This window comes from Enoplosus armatus, chromosome 16, assembly GCF_043641665.1.
Source record: "Enoplosus armatus isolate fEnoArm2 chromosome 16, fEnoArm2.hap1, whole genome shotgun sequence".
Taxonomy (NCBI): Eukaryota; Metazoa; Chordata; class Actinopteri; order Centrarchiformes; family Enoplosidae; genus Enoplosus; species Enoplosus armatus.
In genome coordinates, this window is record NC_092195.1 from 12307431 (window position 1) to 12325068 (window position 17638).

Below are 17638 nucleotides of genomic sequence, written 5' to 3' on the forward strand. Positions count from 1 at the left end.
AGTACCGCAGTAACTGCTGTCTCAGCTTTTGATAAGTGGACTTCATTTGATCTGGTGCAGTTAAGTTGCCTTTAAATGCACAAAATGAAGGCATTATAATCTTTATATGAAAACGTTTACACTTTCTCCATCTTCTGTGTTTCTGTAGTTACTGCTCTTGCCTTTGTAGGCCAGTATACCTGCTTAACATCAGTATGTTAGCATGTAAGTTCTTATGCTATCATGGCTGTAGACTCTTAGTCTTGTTTTACCAAAAATTACAGTTGGATGTTTATATCTTTATTAATTTTTCAACACAAAAACATAAACTACACAACAAAAATGCAGTTTGTCACCCTAAGTTGTTTACAATATTTATCATCTCATGTAAGGTCCTACAAATAAACAGGCTATTTGTTGACATGTAAATAGGACAACTTGGCTCGAAAAATAGAGATAAGCCATTTAAAAAGTCCTTGAGTACTCTTTAAAGAGGGTGACTTTGAAAAAAAGTCACTGAAATGTGAAGTACTTGAAATTCTTGGATACATTTCTAAATAAATAATAACACAACTAACAAAACCATAGCCTTGCATGCAAAGAAGCTGCTAAGTTACTTAAGACCGACTAATTCAAGCTGCGGCTACATACAGTGCATCAGGTATTTCATGAGGCTACTCCTGATGTGTTATTTGGCAAAACCAACAAACACAAGACTGTACAGAATGAGAATAAAAGTACAAATTCTTTTATACAATAAAAATATTCAGCAAAAGTGGAAGACATGGATCTGTACTCCATGGTTTCACCTCACAACATAGAGGATGAGTACACAGAGGAAGCAAATATAACCAGTTCATAAGGACTTCTATAATGTCCTCTTTTTATTTGTGTCCTCCTCCTGCACAGAAAACTTGCTTCATAGTGTAACAGTGTCAGAGAGGGATCAGGTGTGTCGTCGTTGACCTCAGAGCGTCGGAGCAAACGCCACCAATGGACTGTCTCTAATACAGTCAGTCAGCTTATCAGCTAATAGATAGCAGCCTCGTAGATTTCAGCCAACCAGCAGTCACAGCGACTCTCTCGTCTCTACCTGCAGTCCTTCGGGTCGGCTGACGAGCTGTCAGATCTCTGTCAGCGTGATCTTGTAGGCGTCTCCGTAGCTCTCCATGTTGAGGATGAAGGTGTCTTCGTTGGAGTAATGCTCGATGATGTTATCGTCCATGTTCACCAGGATCCTGACACAAGAGACACTTCAAGTTTCATTTTCATCCGCATTAACACGAGGCTCCAAATAGGTCTAAAAACTGCAGTCTGCTTCCTCACTCACCCTTTTTTACTTTTCTTGTACACTTTGGCTATCCTCTCTGTGGGCACGCCGTACTTCTCTGATATCTACGAATGACAAATGAAAGCAGTGTGTAAACAGGTGCTCTGCTGCCTTTTCCATCACTCTCACAGGTAATCAGAAAGGCATCACTCACAGAATCCATCAGGCCTGTGAGCGTGGGAGACTTCAGCATCAGGGCGTCAAACACCTCGTCCGTCTCCTTTCTGACGTACAACAGCACTGCAGCGAGAGGAGGAAGAATAAAGCTTCAGCTGTATTGCAGTATTAGTTTATATCATTTATTTACAGAATACTTTATGCCATCACAATTTACCTGAGTACAAAGTGATGTCTTAGAATTTGTACTGTATAATCCTCCCTCCCAATACATTTACACTAGAGTTGTCAATTAATTAACAGATCTGCAAAAAAAAAGCATCTCAAATGTGAGGATTTGCTGCTTTCCGTTTGTTTTAGATCATTGTAAATTAAGTTTGTTTTTGTTTTTTGACTGTTGGTCAGAAAATAAAACTGCCAATTTTAATTACATCACCTTGTGGGCGTGGGCAACTGTAATCTGCGTTCTTCACTACTTGTTTTATATTTTATCACTAAACAATGAATCAATTAATCATACAAATAGTCTAAACTTTAATGACAGCTAGGCACCTACTAAGGAGGATTGTGTGACATGATCGAAAGCTCCAGAACAGCTACTAGCGAACAGCGCCACTGTTTTGTTACTACTTCTTCCACGAACGAACTTTTAATCTGACATTTTGAGCCAAAATGACCTAAAACAACCTTAAAGTGCTCAGACAAAATCTACAATTCCAGGACAACTTGGCAAAGCCACAGAAGATGGTGTGATTCAATCAAATGCTCCACAACAGATATTAAATGGATCTTGAGATTGTTTTGTCAACAATCAATGGATTAGTTGATAAGGAACAGTTGCAGCTCTAATTTACAACGGTTTGAAATGGAGACAAGAAGCTAATCCTGACATCTGAGAAGCTGTGAGCAGAGAGTGTTTGCTATTTTTGCAATATAAATGACCCGATAGTCAGTCCTGAAATGGGACTCAGCAAAAGCTGATCTACAGCCTGATATTCATCCTCAAACCTGATGGATCACAACTGGACCAGAAGAGTTTGACCTGAACTGGGCAGAATTCATCACTCGTTCAGGCTTGATTTGATAAATATTGTTACAAACAACCATTTCACCTCCCTCGAATTATTAAAAAGTTTAAAGTTTAGTCTGGTTCGTGTTCCCTTATTTCAAATAAGAGAGAACGACGCGCAGAGAGGAGGAAGCAGCAATCTTGTACCTCTCTTGTGTGTCTCCTCTTTGATCTGCTTGTGAGGTGACGGACACAGATCTTCATCTGACGGCCTAAACATCCTCTTCACCAGCACACTCCTGAAAACACACAAAAACAAATGTGTTGTCATGTGCCATACACATATGCATTATGTTTGCATTTGTGGCGACATGTATATGTTTGGTTGGTATCTGTACCTGCTTTCATTTGCATGCTTTATATTTAAATGACCTGATGTTAATGGAAATGCTCATTTCCTGTTCATGAACACACTCACCCTTCTCTCTCGATCTCCTCTGTGTTGAAGGTAAAGACCTGGAAATGAAGCATTAAGTATTAATGCGAGTTTTAAGCTTCATGCACATAAAAACATTAAGTAGAATATTTAATTCATACTGATACATTTTTTCAAGTAAAAGTACAGAAATATTATCAGCTAAATGTACTTCAGTGCTCATTCTGCATAAAAATGGCCGCTGTGGCCAATATACAGTATTTATTATGTATTATATGATTAGATTGTTAATACTGATGCATTTATGTGCAAGCAGCATTTTACTGTTGGAGCTGCTCAAGGTGGAGATAGTTATGAATACTTTATATCCAGTGGTTCCCAACCTAGGGGTCAGGGCCCCTCTAAAGGGTCACAGGATGACTCTGAGGGGTTGATGATTAACGAGAGAGGAACAAAGAAAAAAAATAGTTCTGCTGCACAAATTTGTATTCACTTTTTGAACATTTCTCTAATCTTTGCTTTTTTTGTGAAATATTGGGGAGTTTGATCTACTTGGACATCAGTTATTTAAATAAAACCATCTGAGAGGTTTAATGAGGAAATCTCACTTTGGGGGAACAACTCATAGACTCATAGAAACTGCTTTTTTGTAAGAACTCACACGCCATGAAGGTTGGGAACCCTCATCGGACAAATAACTGGTAACTAATAAATGTAGCGGAGTAATAAACACACATTTCCCTCTGAAATGTAGTTAAGTAGAAAGCAGCAGAAGATGGAAATACTCAAGTGAAGCACAAGTAGCTCTAAATTGTACTTGAGTAAACCTACTTTTCCACCACTGCAGAGAGAAGGAAAACCAGAAAAATGTATTCAATGTTTTGATGTGGAGCTGACCTGCAGCCATGAGGTCCAGTTTCACCTCTCCGCAGATGAACTCAGCTGATAGCAAACCAGTTCTTAGTGAAACGTGCGTGGAGATGACCTACCTGTCCGGCCCTCTGCAGGTTGCCAAAGTGAACGTCGGGGATGAAGAGCACGGGCTGAGCCTCCAGGTCGGTCATGGTCTTGAAGTAGGTGGTGTCGGATTTCTTGGGTACGGTTATCACGCCTACGCCTCCGTCTTTCCCTGAGCACCAGAGGAAAAAGAAGATTCAGAAAAGAACAAAAAAAGAAAAAGAAACACACTGACATGCAGATTAATACCTTGTAGTCACAATTATCTACAAGCAGGAGAGGGAGATGTACTCAACATGATTTCATGTAAACAAGAGAGCGTTTTACCTCTCCAGTCCTCATATCGCTCCCTGGATCTCTAATTTTCTCTGATCTCGACTAACAAAATAAATTTTCATGAAACACAAACCTTTTGACTTCTTGCGGAACAGTTTTCTCTCCTCGTCCCTTATTTTCCTCTCCGCTCCCTGAGAAAAACAACAGACAAAAACTCACTGAACTCATCAGTTTGTGAAAATTATACCTGCCTCATTTAAACACACTTCACCCTCGACAAAATGAGTCATCACCACATAATTTCTCAAATCAAATGGGAGCCGCTCACTTGTTTGTGTGTGTGTGTGTGTGTGTGTGTGTGTGTGTGTGTGTATTATGTGCAGGCGTTATGTGCAGGGCTCACTGTGCAGGTGAGACCACTAGAGGGAGGACTGATGTCATGATTTAAGTCACTCCACCTGAACACTCAGCAGTCAGACACACTGTCTGTAGCACAGTTACAATACACACTGTCATTTTCACTTTATGGTAAAGATCTCAGCAACCCAACACATCTTGTTTAAGTTCATATTATTGTCATATGGATCCAGACAAATCCAGATAACTAAAAAAATCTGACAGCTAAAGCTTCATATAAGAGCAACTTTAACATCTCCTCTCCAGAAAATGCCATTATTGCCAAACTAATCGCCATGACGACATGAATTCATTTTGTTCACATGCAAATTGCAGTTTATTTATTTCACAGTGGACGAGGAGGCTGAAATATTCCTTACAATCCTCTTGTAAATAGGATAAATCAACTGAGCAGTATTCCTCCTTTAAAATGACACATTTGCACTAAAAACATCATCACAATAAACGTGAAGTGATTTCTCACCTTGTCACAGAAGACCTTGATCTGTGAGTAGGCCCTGTGCAGCGGCTTGTTGCTGCGGTTGTTGTAGCTGTACGTGTCGATCTGGATCATCAGAGGAAGACCCTTCACCCCCTTCTGAGAGGAGAAGTCTGTACTCAGACAGTTGACTGTGATGAAGATCTGCCGGGGACACAGAGGAGGGACGGGGAAGAGAGGTTTACACAATTGAACCCACAAAAACATCCACAACAACTCAAAATATTGACAAGCGCAAATAGAAACTGGCTTGGAACACAAAATTAAAAATCTGTTTGGATGTTTTTCTGGGTTATTTGTTTGTGGTTGAAGAATAAATGTCATTTGTTAAACATGAGAGGGTAGTACTCCCGCACAGAGGCGCATGCTGTCGAGTCTGTATTTCATATGACGAGTACTTTTTTTTGCCAAATTTAAAATGTCTACAGTGAGGGACATGAATTATCCAGAGCGGGAGATTGTCTCTAGAGAGATACATGTCTGTTCACCTCTGTTGCGTTTGGGCGGCGGCAGAAGTTTCAGATATCTCAAACTCCCAGTAGATAGAAATCAAAATGACATGTAACTGCATGGTTTCACAGCACTCAGGATTAGTGAGAAACTATATTTTTCTACAGTTTCCTTTACACCTTGAGAGCTACAAGTCTGACTTTCCAATATATATTTGCATTATAAATCACAGATGTGGTCTGTTTGATGCCATTATGAGCTCTGTGATTCCTTTTTTTTTTACAAACATGTACCCTGATGAAGGTATAGTGACTGAGAGCTGTACAGTGTACAGAGTCTTTTTTCACCATATTTGACTTTCATGGCCTTCTTGAACTTTAGCAGTGTGTCATGGGTTGGAGTGATCATCTCACTGACTCAGTGTTTCCCCAGCAAAGACATACATCACTTCCACAAATTACGACTCATTTAACTCAGCTGACCCGAGCCCTTTAATTGATGTCAAGAACATGTGGGAATATGATCACTGATGATGAATGAGAACACGTGTAGCTTAGCACGCTCTTCTTCCATCTGTGCACAACACTACTACTATATATACACTCTATATAATTCTCCACTTCTCCACTGTACCACAAGCTTCTTCCTCAAAATATACATGTATACAAGTACAGATCTAGTTGTCTGTGCTACAATATCTGCATGTTAATTTAAAGAAATCTTGCATCAATTGAGGTGTTTCTTCTTTGCTCTCTGAAAAACGGATATTTATCTTACAGGTCTGGACAACTTGTCAAGAAGTTGTTTTACGTTTCCTGAAGCATAAAATAGACAGTCACAAGTTTTTCAGTCTAAAAAAAACCCCATAAACTTGATCTATCTCTTTCAGGTACCTGGTTTATTATGAGACTTTGCCATCTACTTCCCCCTTTGTAGAAATTGATGAAGACATTTTGAATAATTCCTTCACTTATTATTTATATATATATTATTTTTAGACCTACAACAGGAAAAGCATGTGCAATAAACTACCTGGGCATTGCACCTGTTCATGTGCTGCAGCAGATATATTTAGGCTCAATAGTCACACAGATTAAGAGAAAGAGAGGGATAGATGTGGAGAGAGAAAGAGTCAATATTGGCCCAGAGAAGTGTGCTTGGATTTCCTCCAGCAATGTCTTTGTTCCCGGGCTTCTATTGCAATGAAAGAGCCACATAACACACACAAACACAGACTAACTCTGACACACACACACACACACACACATAGTCAGCCACATTCACACAGAAATGAGGGCAAAACAAACAACAGAGGGTGGGGACGGGGATCGGTGAGTGTTGGCCCTTGGGGGGCCTCTGGAGTTCAAACAGTGACGTGGCTCCGTTTAAGGAGTGGCCACAAAGGAGTGGGCTTCACAAAGACAGAGAAGACAAACAGAGCAAAAGTACACAACACTGCCCATCCGTTTTATGGTGGACAGTCGAAAAACATACCAATCGTACGTGAAAGGAGCTGCTTTAGCTGCCTTCAATTCTTGTGTTATACCAAAATGTTGATGATTTAATTCACCGTTTTTTAATTGAGCTCTTGAGTGTTTGTGATGTCGACAGGTTAGGCTCTTGCATCACAGTCAAAACCGGTTGATTTGTCAAGCGAGTGCGTTTGTTTGCCAACTCTTGAATCAGCACAAAAAAAACCTGTCCCGCTGCTTTTCTTTTTACATCTACAACACGCCTCCAACGAGAGTAAATATAGTAGACCGGTTTCTGGGAAAATTACAGTGACATTTATATCCTGCAAAAGGAAAAAAAAAGGCTGAAATATTTGTGTTTTGTACCTTGGCCTCTTCATTCACGTCCCAGGTGAAGGAGATGGCGTTGTAGGCGATTTCCTCGATGTTGCCGATTGTGTTGAAGCTCTCCTTGTAATCAGCTGTGAGGACAAACAGAGGGATGGTTTATTTCTGCAATCTCAACAACCTTTTAAATATAACTCCTGATATAAAAGCATGCTCAAAAGGTGTGCCTGAATTAATATTTTGAATCTATGTATAACCAAGTTTTACTTCAGTTTTCTGATATCAGCTGTTTAAAAAAACTGAAAAAAAAAACAACCAAAAATGGTCAATAAATGACACAAGCAGGTAGCTATTGTTTGTTAAGATAAGCAATCAAATGGCACGCTTCAATTTTATAAGATAATACCTTATCTGCTTAAGCAAACAAACTCTCAAAGGCTTCAAAGGCAGCAGGAGGAAACACAGGAAGCTATCTGGCTCTGAGAACCGTATTAAAAGCCAGTCATGTGAGCGCCTCAGCTGGCTATTGTTGACCTGAGTGACAACAAACTGGAGGGACTTTAAATGTAAGGCCTCCAGTACACTGGTATGCTGTGTTAAATAAAAATAATCCAGCTGTGAGTAACAAGTGACTGCGATCTGAGTTACAATCACCCCAAGAACTGCAGGTGATGATGTTCAAGTGGAAAGCAGGACTGTTTTCTCAATTGTGTCAGAAGCCATATTTAAGTAACAGCAGTGTTTGCTCACAGGGGTGTAACGCTACAGAGCTGATTTAGATCAGTGGGTTTTTAAGCTGATTTAAAGAATGAGGCTGGTGATGTTCTTTATTCTTATCATTAACAAAATATAAGTCTGTCTGCATAAGATAAGATGAGACACGGATTTGTGCTAAACATTTTTGGAGAAGCAGCTCATCCTACAACAGTCCTGCTGGTCACTTCTCAGAGCATCCCCCTCTCCTTCGGTGACCTCTGACCTTCTCCATCATCCTAACCTGCCGTTACAGCGACACTTCCTGGTTCTTTAGCAGGTGCACAAAGCAGCAGGGCAGGCAGCAACGTGCCTATCTGCCAGTATCCCCCGTTAAACAACCCCATTCAAATGATCCTTTCTGTGACGCGGCCCAGGGGCACGAGGAACCCTCCCCCCCCTCCCGACAAACCCTCCACCGCTATTCAAATCAGCTCTCTGGACGGCTTCAGGTTACAGGCTGCATCCAGTGACAGGCCGACCTGGCTCTGAGGAGTTGAGTGGAGAGGTCTGTCATTTGACCTACAGAGCTGTTTGGTGGCTCAATGCATAGTCATGCGCTCACATATATAAATGAGATTAAATTAATAATAATTTTTCCATCCCCAGATACTGGACTCATTAAGTATTTTAAGTGTGTAAAACGGTTTCTCAGCATCCTGGTTTTCTTGGAACCATGTTTGTACATGCTGAAAGAGTGTGTGCATATCTACTGTATGAACAGATAACTATCTGTGTGTACATGTGAATGTATCAGTGTGATGGAAAAACATTACACACCCCTGGGTTGAGCTGTAGATGCACACGCTATCTATCTACGGCTCATACATCCAAACAAACACAGACTCATTACACGCCAAGCAGGATGCCAAAGGGAATCATGCTGAAAAAGATGAAAAAGATAACACTTTCTCTTGACAGGATCTACTCGCAGCTCTCTCATGTCATGTCAATATTGACGTGCTATTTAGCCGCAAAACAGCCGAAATGCTTTGACTCAGGAGTGAACTTATCTTAAGTAGTTTCATATTAAAATGTGTTTTATATTTGTGTTTGCATTTCTAAGACAGCGCTTCACAACCTCTTTTTCTTGCGACCTGTTAAAGGAATAGTTTGACATTTTGGGAAATACTTACTGGCTTTCTTGCTGAGAGTTAGACAAGAAGATTGATAGCACTCTCATGTCTGTATGGTAAATATGACGCTACAGCCAGGAGGCAGTTAGCTTAGCTTAGCATAAAGACTGGAAACAAGGGGAAACAGCTAGCCGTGCTCTGTCCAACGGTAATAAAATTCGCCTACCAGCACCTCCAAAGCTCCCTAATTAACATGTTATATCCAGTTTGTTTAATCTTAACTAAAGACAATGTGTAAAAATGTCAGTTTGTGGTTATATAAGGGATTATGTGCCAGACTATTTCTTGTTAATGTGTTAATTAGTGAGCTTTAGAGGTGCTGGTAGGCCTTTGCACAGAGCCCCTGTTTCCAGTCTTTATGCTACGCTAAGCTAGCCATCTCCTGGCTGTAGCTTCCTATTTACCAGACTGAGTGGTATCAATCTTCTCATCTGACTCTCGGCAACAACGCAAATGAGCGTATTTCCCAAAATAACAAACTAACAATGTAATGTCTATCTGCGATGTCAAAGGGTGCATGTCTGTCAAAGAGTGATTCAGACAAGGTTTTACAGGCATGAAGAGCCAGAAGTATTCCAAAAGAAAAATATTTTGTGCAGCTAAATTTAGTATTTTTATTATTTCCTACCACAGTAACCATCTCACGACTGCTTGAATTTATCTTGCAACGCCCAGGTTGGGAACAACTGTTGTAGCAGCTATAAAGATGTGTGTGAATTGTCGGCTGATTTGTCTTGGTTCATGTAAATATAGGAATTTAGATTAAGATTGGACAAGAATTACTTTCAACAGACCAAAACCAGCCAAGGTAACAGTGCGACTAGCATTCCTCTCCCTGTCCCAACAAGCTGTGTATGTGTGTGTTTGTGTGTGTGTGTCTCCCATCCACCCCAAGTCTCTTCTACATACCTCTGAATCTCTGCCTGGTTAGCAGGCCCAAGCTTGTCAAACCGCCCACGAGCGTCTCACACACACTCATTCAACAAGGCGTAGAAAAGCTCAAATTCAAATCCATCAACCGAAAAACACCGGCAGACTAAAAGGTCAAAAGTTTTAAGATATATGAGGCTTCAGTTTGACAGCATGCTTCCGTTGGAAATGCTGCCAGAGAAAGTTTGTCACGTTCTTTTGGATGATCAAGTTTTTCCTCACATCAGTGTTTTGCTCAATCTTGCAGACAATGTCACTGAGATTAAAGGATTTATGTTGTTTGTACCAGCAACACCTAGACATTAAGAGATTCAGGTGTGTGTGTGTGTGTGTGTGTGTGTGTGTGATGGTGGGCAGCTGAACAGCCTCAGGCAGGCAGTTGGGTGGGGGCTTGTTTGCTCTCAGTTTGGTCATGCCTTGTTTATTAGCAAAGTGCATTCCAGCATTTGCAACAACATAAATCTGTCATTGTATTTTGGTTCATGTGTTTTGATTCATTCATTTGGCCATTGAAGAATTTGCTGTTGTTCACATATAAACATGGAGAAAGTCTTAGAAGAGTCGGTAGAAAGTAAAGTCTTACCGATGTCTAGGACTCTCTGTTTGGCTGTGTGCTGCCGAGAGTGCCAGTACTTCCAGTATTTGAGCTGCTCGTCTCGGTTCTTGTCTTCACTGAACACCACCATGACGACACTCTGAGAAGGGGAACAAGACAGGAAGAAAGGGCAAGATGAATCTCGACCAAATGATGCTCAAGATTAAGATGAACCAGCGGCTGTGTTTTGGAGCCTTACAGGAGAGCATAAAATCCCATCAGATTCTTGTCTCCTGTGACTTCCGCAATTAATATAATAATATAATATAATATAATAATAATAACATTTCACTGACCAAGGTCATTTCTGAGATCTGCGAAATGGAAGTCTGGCAAGGCAAGAAACATGAAGAATCGTTTCGAACCTCTAGAGTAGCCGAATTTATGTGAAAGAGAAAATGAGTTCAAATGGAAAAACTATCATCTTGCTGATGCTGCTCTGGCTGTAGTTATCCACACACAGTTTTCCTGTGCAATGAAGGATTATTACCAACATTTTAGGCGCACTAACTTTCAGTTTAACCTCCAAATAAAGTGATTTTGCCCTGTAGGACTTCTAGTAGGGATGGGGCCGTGTTCCCAGATCTCTTAACTGATGAAACTAAGGCCAAGTCAAAAATGAAATGAAGTCATGAGACTAGATCGATCAGCTCACCCGGACTTTGCTGATGGGGTGACGGAGGCGTTTATTGGCGCTGAGCTCGTTGAGCGTCACGGCGTAGAACTGGCCTTTGTTCAGGTAGGTCATTGGCCCCTCGCCCTGCTTCTGACGCAGCGAGCGAGTGGCATCCAGCGTGTACTGGAAGCTGTCACTGCACACACACAAATACACACCCACAGAGAATGATATGTGATTAGACATAACACGGCGGGATGGGGGTACAACAACACACACGTTTGCGCTCCTTTGTGGATCACTTAAAGTCAGTGTTTTGAGTTTGACTTACACTCCCTCCTGGTGAAATAAGAAGTCATCTGTAGCCAGAGAGGAAGGTGTGTGGTACTTCTGCTGAGAACGCAGAAAACACACAAAAAGAGGAAATTATTTGGGCACAATTACAAGTTAATTTAGTCTGAGAGGAACTGGTTAAACAATGCGGCAAATAACAATATTGTGATGAATAAAGATCAGAGTGACGACATGGAGATCCCAGGCAAACAGGGAACAAATTCAACAACTACTTGTAGATTGCTGTTCAGGTAATGCACCTTTGGACTCTCAATGAATCATATTTAAACATCTATCTGTCTCCACGTACCAACGACTCAACCCTCGCATGTGCTGTTAACGATGATCAGCAGGTGACATTCAGTCTTCTGGCACTGTAATTTCCCTTTTTTGGTGTTCCCATAATCTGTCTTACATCTATCCACATTTCCCATAGTGCCTTTCAACAACCCCTCAGAGTGAGCCTGGCTGAGCAGTCAGCTGTGGTTTTCCAATCGAGAAAAAGTGACAAGTGAGTCTCGACAGACGCAGTTGCTGTTTGATTGTGAGGAACTGACAACAAAATTGACTGACTCACGTTCGTTTTCTACATTTTGACACCATTTAGACTCAGAAATGCACAAAACAATACCAATTTTCAACAGTAATAGTATGTTTTAGGACCGTTGGGTACACAACCTTTAGACTTGTGTCCCCTTAAAATGAAGCATTACAAAAGAGGAATTATTAGATAAGCTGAGACATGACGTCTTTTCTCACCCCATCTGTCTCCTCTTCATACGGGCTGTCAGGTGGACTCTGCTGGTCTTCCTTCCCATACGAGCTGTGACTGACGGTGGTCACCTCGTACGGACTCTGTTCATAGATCACCCTGCCCGACTCTTCTCCCTCCACCCTGTAGTGAAGCCCTGCTCCCGTCATGAAGACGGGCGCGTACATCTCAGCCTTCACAGCGACCACGGCTGACGAGCCTCCATCCCCGGACGCAGGCCCCATCGGGCTGCTGAACTGCTCCCGTTTGGTGTCCTGGTGCTCCGTGTTCAATGACAGGTTGACGGGAACAGATTTGAGGACTTGGACGCGGTTGTCCACTGTCTCCACCTCGCTTTGGCCGCTGGGGTTGCTCGGCAACGTAGACCTGAACAAAAACATAGATGACATCAGATTTGATCTTAAGGTAATTAAGTGATTTCTAAAAAAGACCATAATTCCTTTTTGGTGTTGTTGACTGACTATTTCAAATATCACTCAAATTAGCAGACAGACAGACCAGACCTCAAACGTTTGGCTTAAGATTTTTTTGAATAAAACCCTAATTTTATAATAATAATAATAATAGGATGTAAAAAGACAACTTAATATACTTAATACTGTTTTTACTGTGTACAAAATTTTCCCTGTGTAGTTTTTGACCTCTAGTAGCTAGTTTTTATGAGTGGGTCCCCATTTTGTTTATCTCCTGCGATACACAGCAATACACAGTTCTGCCAATGGTTTCACGCTATTCTACTGATCTGCACCTTTTTTTGTAGATAAATGTTTTTTGTTGAGACACATTATATCAGTAAGTCTTTTGTATTTTCTCTTTTGTATTTTCTTTTTCTGCAGGGATCAGGAGGCGTTTGCTGGCCTCAGTCCAGCCTGTGCTTCTGTCATTCAGCTTCAAGCGAAACAGGACTCACTCGTCTGTGATATTTGCTCACATGAATACTAGAAGTGCTTGTCTCATATCACTATTATCCTTACATATATATTATATTATCCTTATTACACAGTTCTTTATCATTGTGTTTTAGTTCTTCATATTAAACAGTTTTATGTGTAATGTTCTTAACCACCGGTGCAACATGTCAAACACTGCAGTTATTGAGCTCCGGGATTTTAATTCCACACATTGCTGGGAAAGGGCTGCTAGCAACTACATGTTTTACATACTTTTTTCTACGTCTCTCTGTCTGTACATGTGCAACCTTGGAGGAGACATTGAGAGACCCAGATTCACTGACCTCTTCTCCTGCTCCTCCGTCATCTCAGCGACTTTGGGAACTGGAAGAAGCCTCTTTTCTTTAGGCACCTGGAAGGAAAACAGGAGGACCTGTCATGTTTGTCGACATCATTCACATCTAAAATGGGAGTTCTGGCTCCCAATCTTCGCTTGACATTTTTCTTTTTATTCCTGAAGAAAGTGTTGGATGAGTGACTTGGTTTCATGTTTGATGAAACAGTAGGAAAATAGCTGCACCTGTTTACGTCAGGCCTCTGAACAATGTATGTTTAGCATTGCTGCAGTTAGAAATGTGATGAAATAACAATAGGTATGCTGTGAATTAATTTGTTGTTCTTACACTAATCAATATAATGCTGTGCGCATATTAATTTAGACTTTTAGACAGTTTCATTCAGTTTCACTGGGAAATGTCAAGAAGTCTAAATTAATATGCTATTAAATAATGAATCAATATGGTCTTAAATTATTTTTTAATTGCATCGCTTTTTCTCTGAAGGACTCTAAAGAAACAGAATAATTATAGTTGTAAAGACTTATTTAATCCAGTCCTCAAGGTTTTCTGTTGAACGTGCAGTTTATGTCTCAGCTCAGAAAGGAACTGTGCAACATCCAAATATTCCAAACATCCAAATTCAACTTTTATAGCTCTTTTTAAAAGTCAAGTAAATCTCAGGACAGGCTTTACTTTATCATCTAAATGAAGCTGCTTCTTTATACTTTGTAAATCACTGAAAACCACACACTCATGGGCACCTAATGATTATTTTCATTATAGATTAATTTGCAGATTATTTTCTCTTGTTTTGTCTGACCACCAGTCTAACACCCAAAGATATTCAGTTTATTATAACACAACACAAAGAAAAGCATCAAATCCTCACATTTGAGAAGATGAAACCAGCCAACCACCATATTTATGAGTGTATACTGGACTATTTTTCCAGACCTTGTAGTAGTCGTAGAGCAGGCCGAGGGCGTTGGCGCTGTCCTCGTCCCCGTTGATGCTCATCATGGCCTTGGTGGCGGCTGTGAGCGGGTTCTCCAGGTACGACCTCCATGCCTCGTCCTCGCTGGTGTAGGCTCGTCGCACCGCGGGGAAGGAGCTCTCATTGGGGACCACCACCACCAGACGCTTACTGACACACACATGAACATTTGAATTAAAAACATTAGATCAATGAATCTGCTGGTTTTAGCTGCACAAATGCTGCTTTCTGCTATCTAAAGTGAGTTTATTTTTGCTTGCTGATTAAAAAAGTAAGAATTTTCAGGTCAAAATTTTGAGATCTGGTCGTTTGTCATTATTTCGGACATTTTCTATATCAAATAAGTGATCAAGCATAAATGTAAAGATTAACTGATTTATATAAATTGACACTATAGCCCTTTTCATGGCTGTCTTGTGTGTACGTGGGTTTATCTCTCTACTCTTTAGGCCCACTTAAGTCGAGATCACAGACCAGTTAAACACACAGTGTTGCCACAACATCACTTTGAACTCAGCCAATCACAAGAGAGGCTCCGAATGTGTCAACGTGCACTTAGAAAATGTTGTACCTCGTTCATTTTTCTGTTTTTGTTCATATGTTTGTGGTTACGACAGAGTACTTGAATCAAACTGACAATGTAATACTCTTAGCTGTGAAATCTACTACATGCCTTGGAAACACACATTATAGATTTACAACATGAAATAAATGAATTACTATTGTGGTTTATCTGATTGGCATTAACTCCTGTCTGCTGGATCTACCTGCCAAATAAAACAAATCCATTTGTCCTGCCTCTAATCTTTGATGCCATACTGATGCAAACCTGCACCCAGGATGAGGCCCTTTGACTGTCTCTGCCTCACAGATGTTTCTTTGACTGATTACCACATCACACATTTCTGTCTACGCTTTTTATAGCTTTGGCAGAATGTTGTTCATGTCAATTGATAGCCCGGTCATTATAGCTGCAAAACCACAGTTTTTCTTTTATTGATCTTCCATTTATTACAAATTATAGTCAGCTTCTCCATGGCAACCACGCCTGCAGGTGGAGAGCTGACATGCAGGTATGAAAGACATCTACATTATAGGAGGTATTTATGATTTGAAGTGACACTTGGACACTTAGAGACATTTAATTGTTTTAAATACAGAATAATAATAATAATAATAATAATAATAGATCACAATCATCATGTTAGCAAGCTCCCTCTTCAGCAATAATACAGGTAGCTGCCATCAGTAATTTAGATTACTATTAATACAGTTATTCACATGTATAACTGTATTAAGACTATTAAAGAATGAAAAGATAAATTATGGATGGGATTTGGTAAAACTGAACATGTCACAGATCCTCTGTAACACAAAGATTTCTGGCAGCCACTCTGCTATTTCTGATATTTAAGAAGATATTAAAAAGTAAGCAGAGTAGAAATCTTTTTCAAAAGCACAATCCCTCCTAAAACAAAGTTAGTAAAATGCTTTTCTGATTGTAGAAGTAGCTTTGACTACAGTACAAAGGTCATAAATTCGCATTTAATATGAATAAAGGAGTTTCTGGTGTTACAAAACAACAGGAGGTCGACAGGCCACACAAACTCATTCACAGGCAGGTCCATCGCGCACCGAAGGCCAAACACATGAAACATGTAATGCATAAGTAGAGCTGAAACTCGATTTTCAGTCGAAGACATGAGGGTGTTTAGAAAATCCAATCCTTGCACTTTTCCATCAGTCAAAAATGGCGAATTCAGCTCTAACGAAAATCCACGGCACCAAGTTTACTTGTCATCTTTTCCTCCTGGAGAATAGTTTAATTTGTCAGAAACTTCCAGAAGCAACATTAATCAGAACGTGACATTCTTTTTTATCCTCTGATACAACCTATTCAAAAGAGAGGTTTGTTTGTTTTTTAATTAGCGAGTAAAAAGAAAAAACACTTGAAAAAAGTGTTTTCCCTTCAAGTTGAGACCATCAAAGATCCTCTCCTCTGGCTCGATCACTTACTTGTCTGTCTCCTGTGACATATTTTGCTTCCTCTACGATTCTTCCTTGTGAAACTGGACTTTCAAGTCGGAGCAGGTAGTAGAGTGTGTGAGTTGCCAGAAGTTGGGCTACAGGTAAGTCGACTTTTCTCGCCCCGCTTCTTTTCTCCCTGCCCCTCTCTCCGACTCTCTCTCCTCCGCTCCACCTGGCAGGTGAAGCCGCTCTTTGTCCCCAGCAGCCAATCGCTCCGCTCGTCTTGTGTTCAATTATGACACACACCAACATATCCTGCTGCCATGCATTATAATATTTGCCTTTGGTTGCTTTAATGGCAGGGGGTCAACTTTGGCTGAAATTCTTTCACTGTAAAATTATTGAAAGGTTGAGGGCGAGTCTGCCGTTGATTGGCTGCTGCAGAGCGGTGCTCGGCTCTGATTGGCTAGTGGGTCAGAGAGGCAGGTAGAGGCCCACCTTACCTGCAAGCAAACGAGAAGACGGCATTGAAGCATAATGACACAGAAAACAGGGAAACACAGTTTCTACGTGTAGAAAACGTCTCTCCCTTTGTATTTTATTCTAGAAAATGAGACATTTATTAAAGCAACGAGGGTTAAAAGCTGCTGGCTTAATGTCTGAATGGACTTGATGTTTGACTGCTCAGCTTTAGATGTCCTGACTGACCCACATCCACAGGTTTTCTCCCTCCCACAGCCACTGATTTAACCTTTTCCCCCTCTAAATTTTCCTAATGACTTGTCCGTGTGTGTCTGTGTTTCAGGTAATCTCAGAGCAGACAGGAGGCAGGGAGGAGCCCTGTCCTTAGCTGACACAATGCCATTGTCCCCTTAATGAAGCCATTGTATGAGGAGATCCCAGTGTTTGGGATTACTCTGCCAGAGCAAACAATGTGTGTGTGTCTGTGTGTGTGTCTCTTACAATGCTGGAGCACTGCTGAGGTGGGGCGTAACAATTTGTGGCTACTGACCCTAAATCTTTTTTTTTCACCTTCTTGTTGTTTTAATTATTGTTGTAGATAGA

General features: G+C 40.7%; 1 protein-coding gene across 2 annotated transcripts; it reads right to left on the reverse strand.

The window, feature by feature from the left end:
• Window positions 1–263: 263 nt before the first annotated feature.
• On the reverse strand, window positions 264–16811 carry grhl2b (grainyhead-like transcription factor 2b). Of its 2 annotated transcripts, none has more exons than XM_070921235.1 (16): window positions 16622–16811; window positions 14566–14755; window positions 13618–13685; window positions 12371–12749; window positions 11610–11671; window positions 11318–11474; window positions 10651–10762; window positions 7288–7382; window positions 4985–5143; window positions 4238–4295; window positions 3861–4000; window positions 2914–2951; window positions 2643–2734; window positions 1464–1549; window positions 1310–1374; window positions 264–1217 (listed from the first exon to the last, which is right to left on the reverse strand). In XM_070921235.1, exons 1-16 carry the CDS (start codon window positions 16639–16641, stop codon window positions 1103–1105), a joined length of 1836 nt encoding a protein of 611 aa, XP_070777336.1. In that variant the 5' UTR covers window positions 16642–16811; the 3' UTR covers window positions 264–1102. The 2 variants fall into 2 exon arrangements, with proteins under 2 accessions (XP_070777336.1, XP_070777337.1); XM_070921236.1 differs by having other exon boundaries at window positions 11610–11668; window positions 16622–16810.
• Between the last annotated feature and the right edge of the window lie 827 nt (window positions 16812–17638).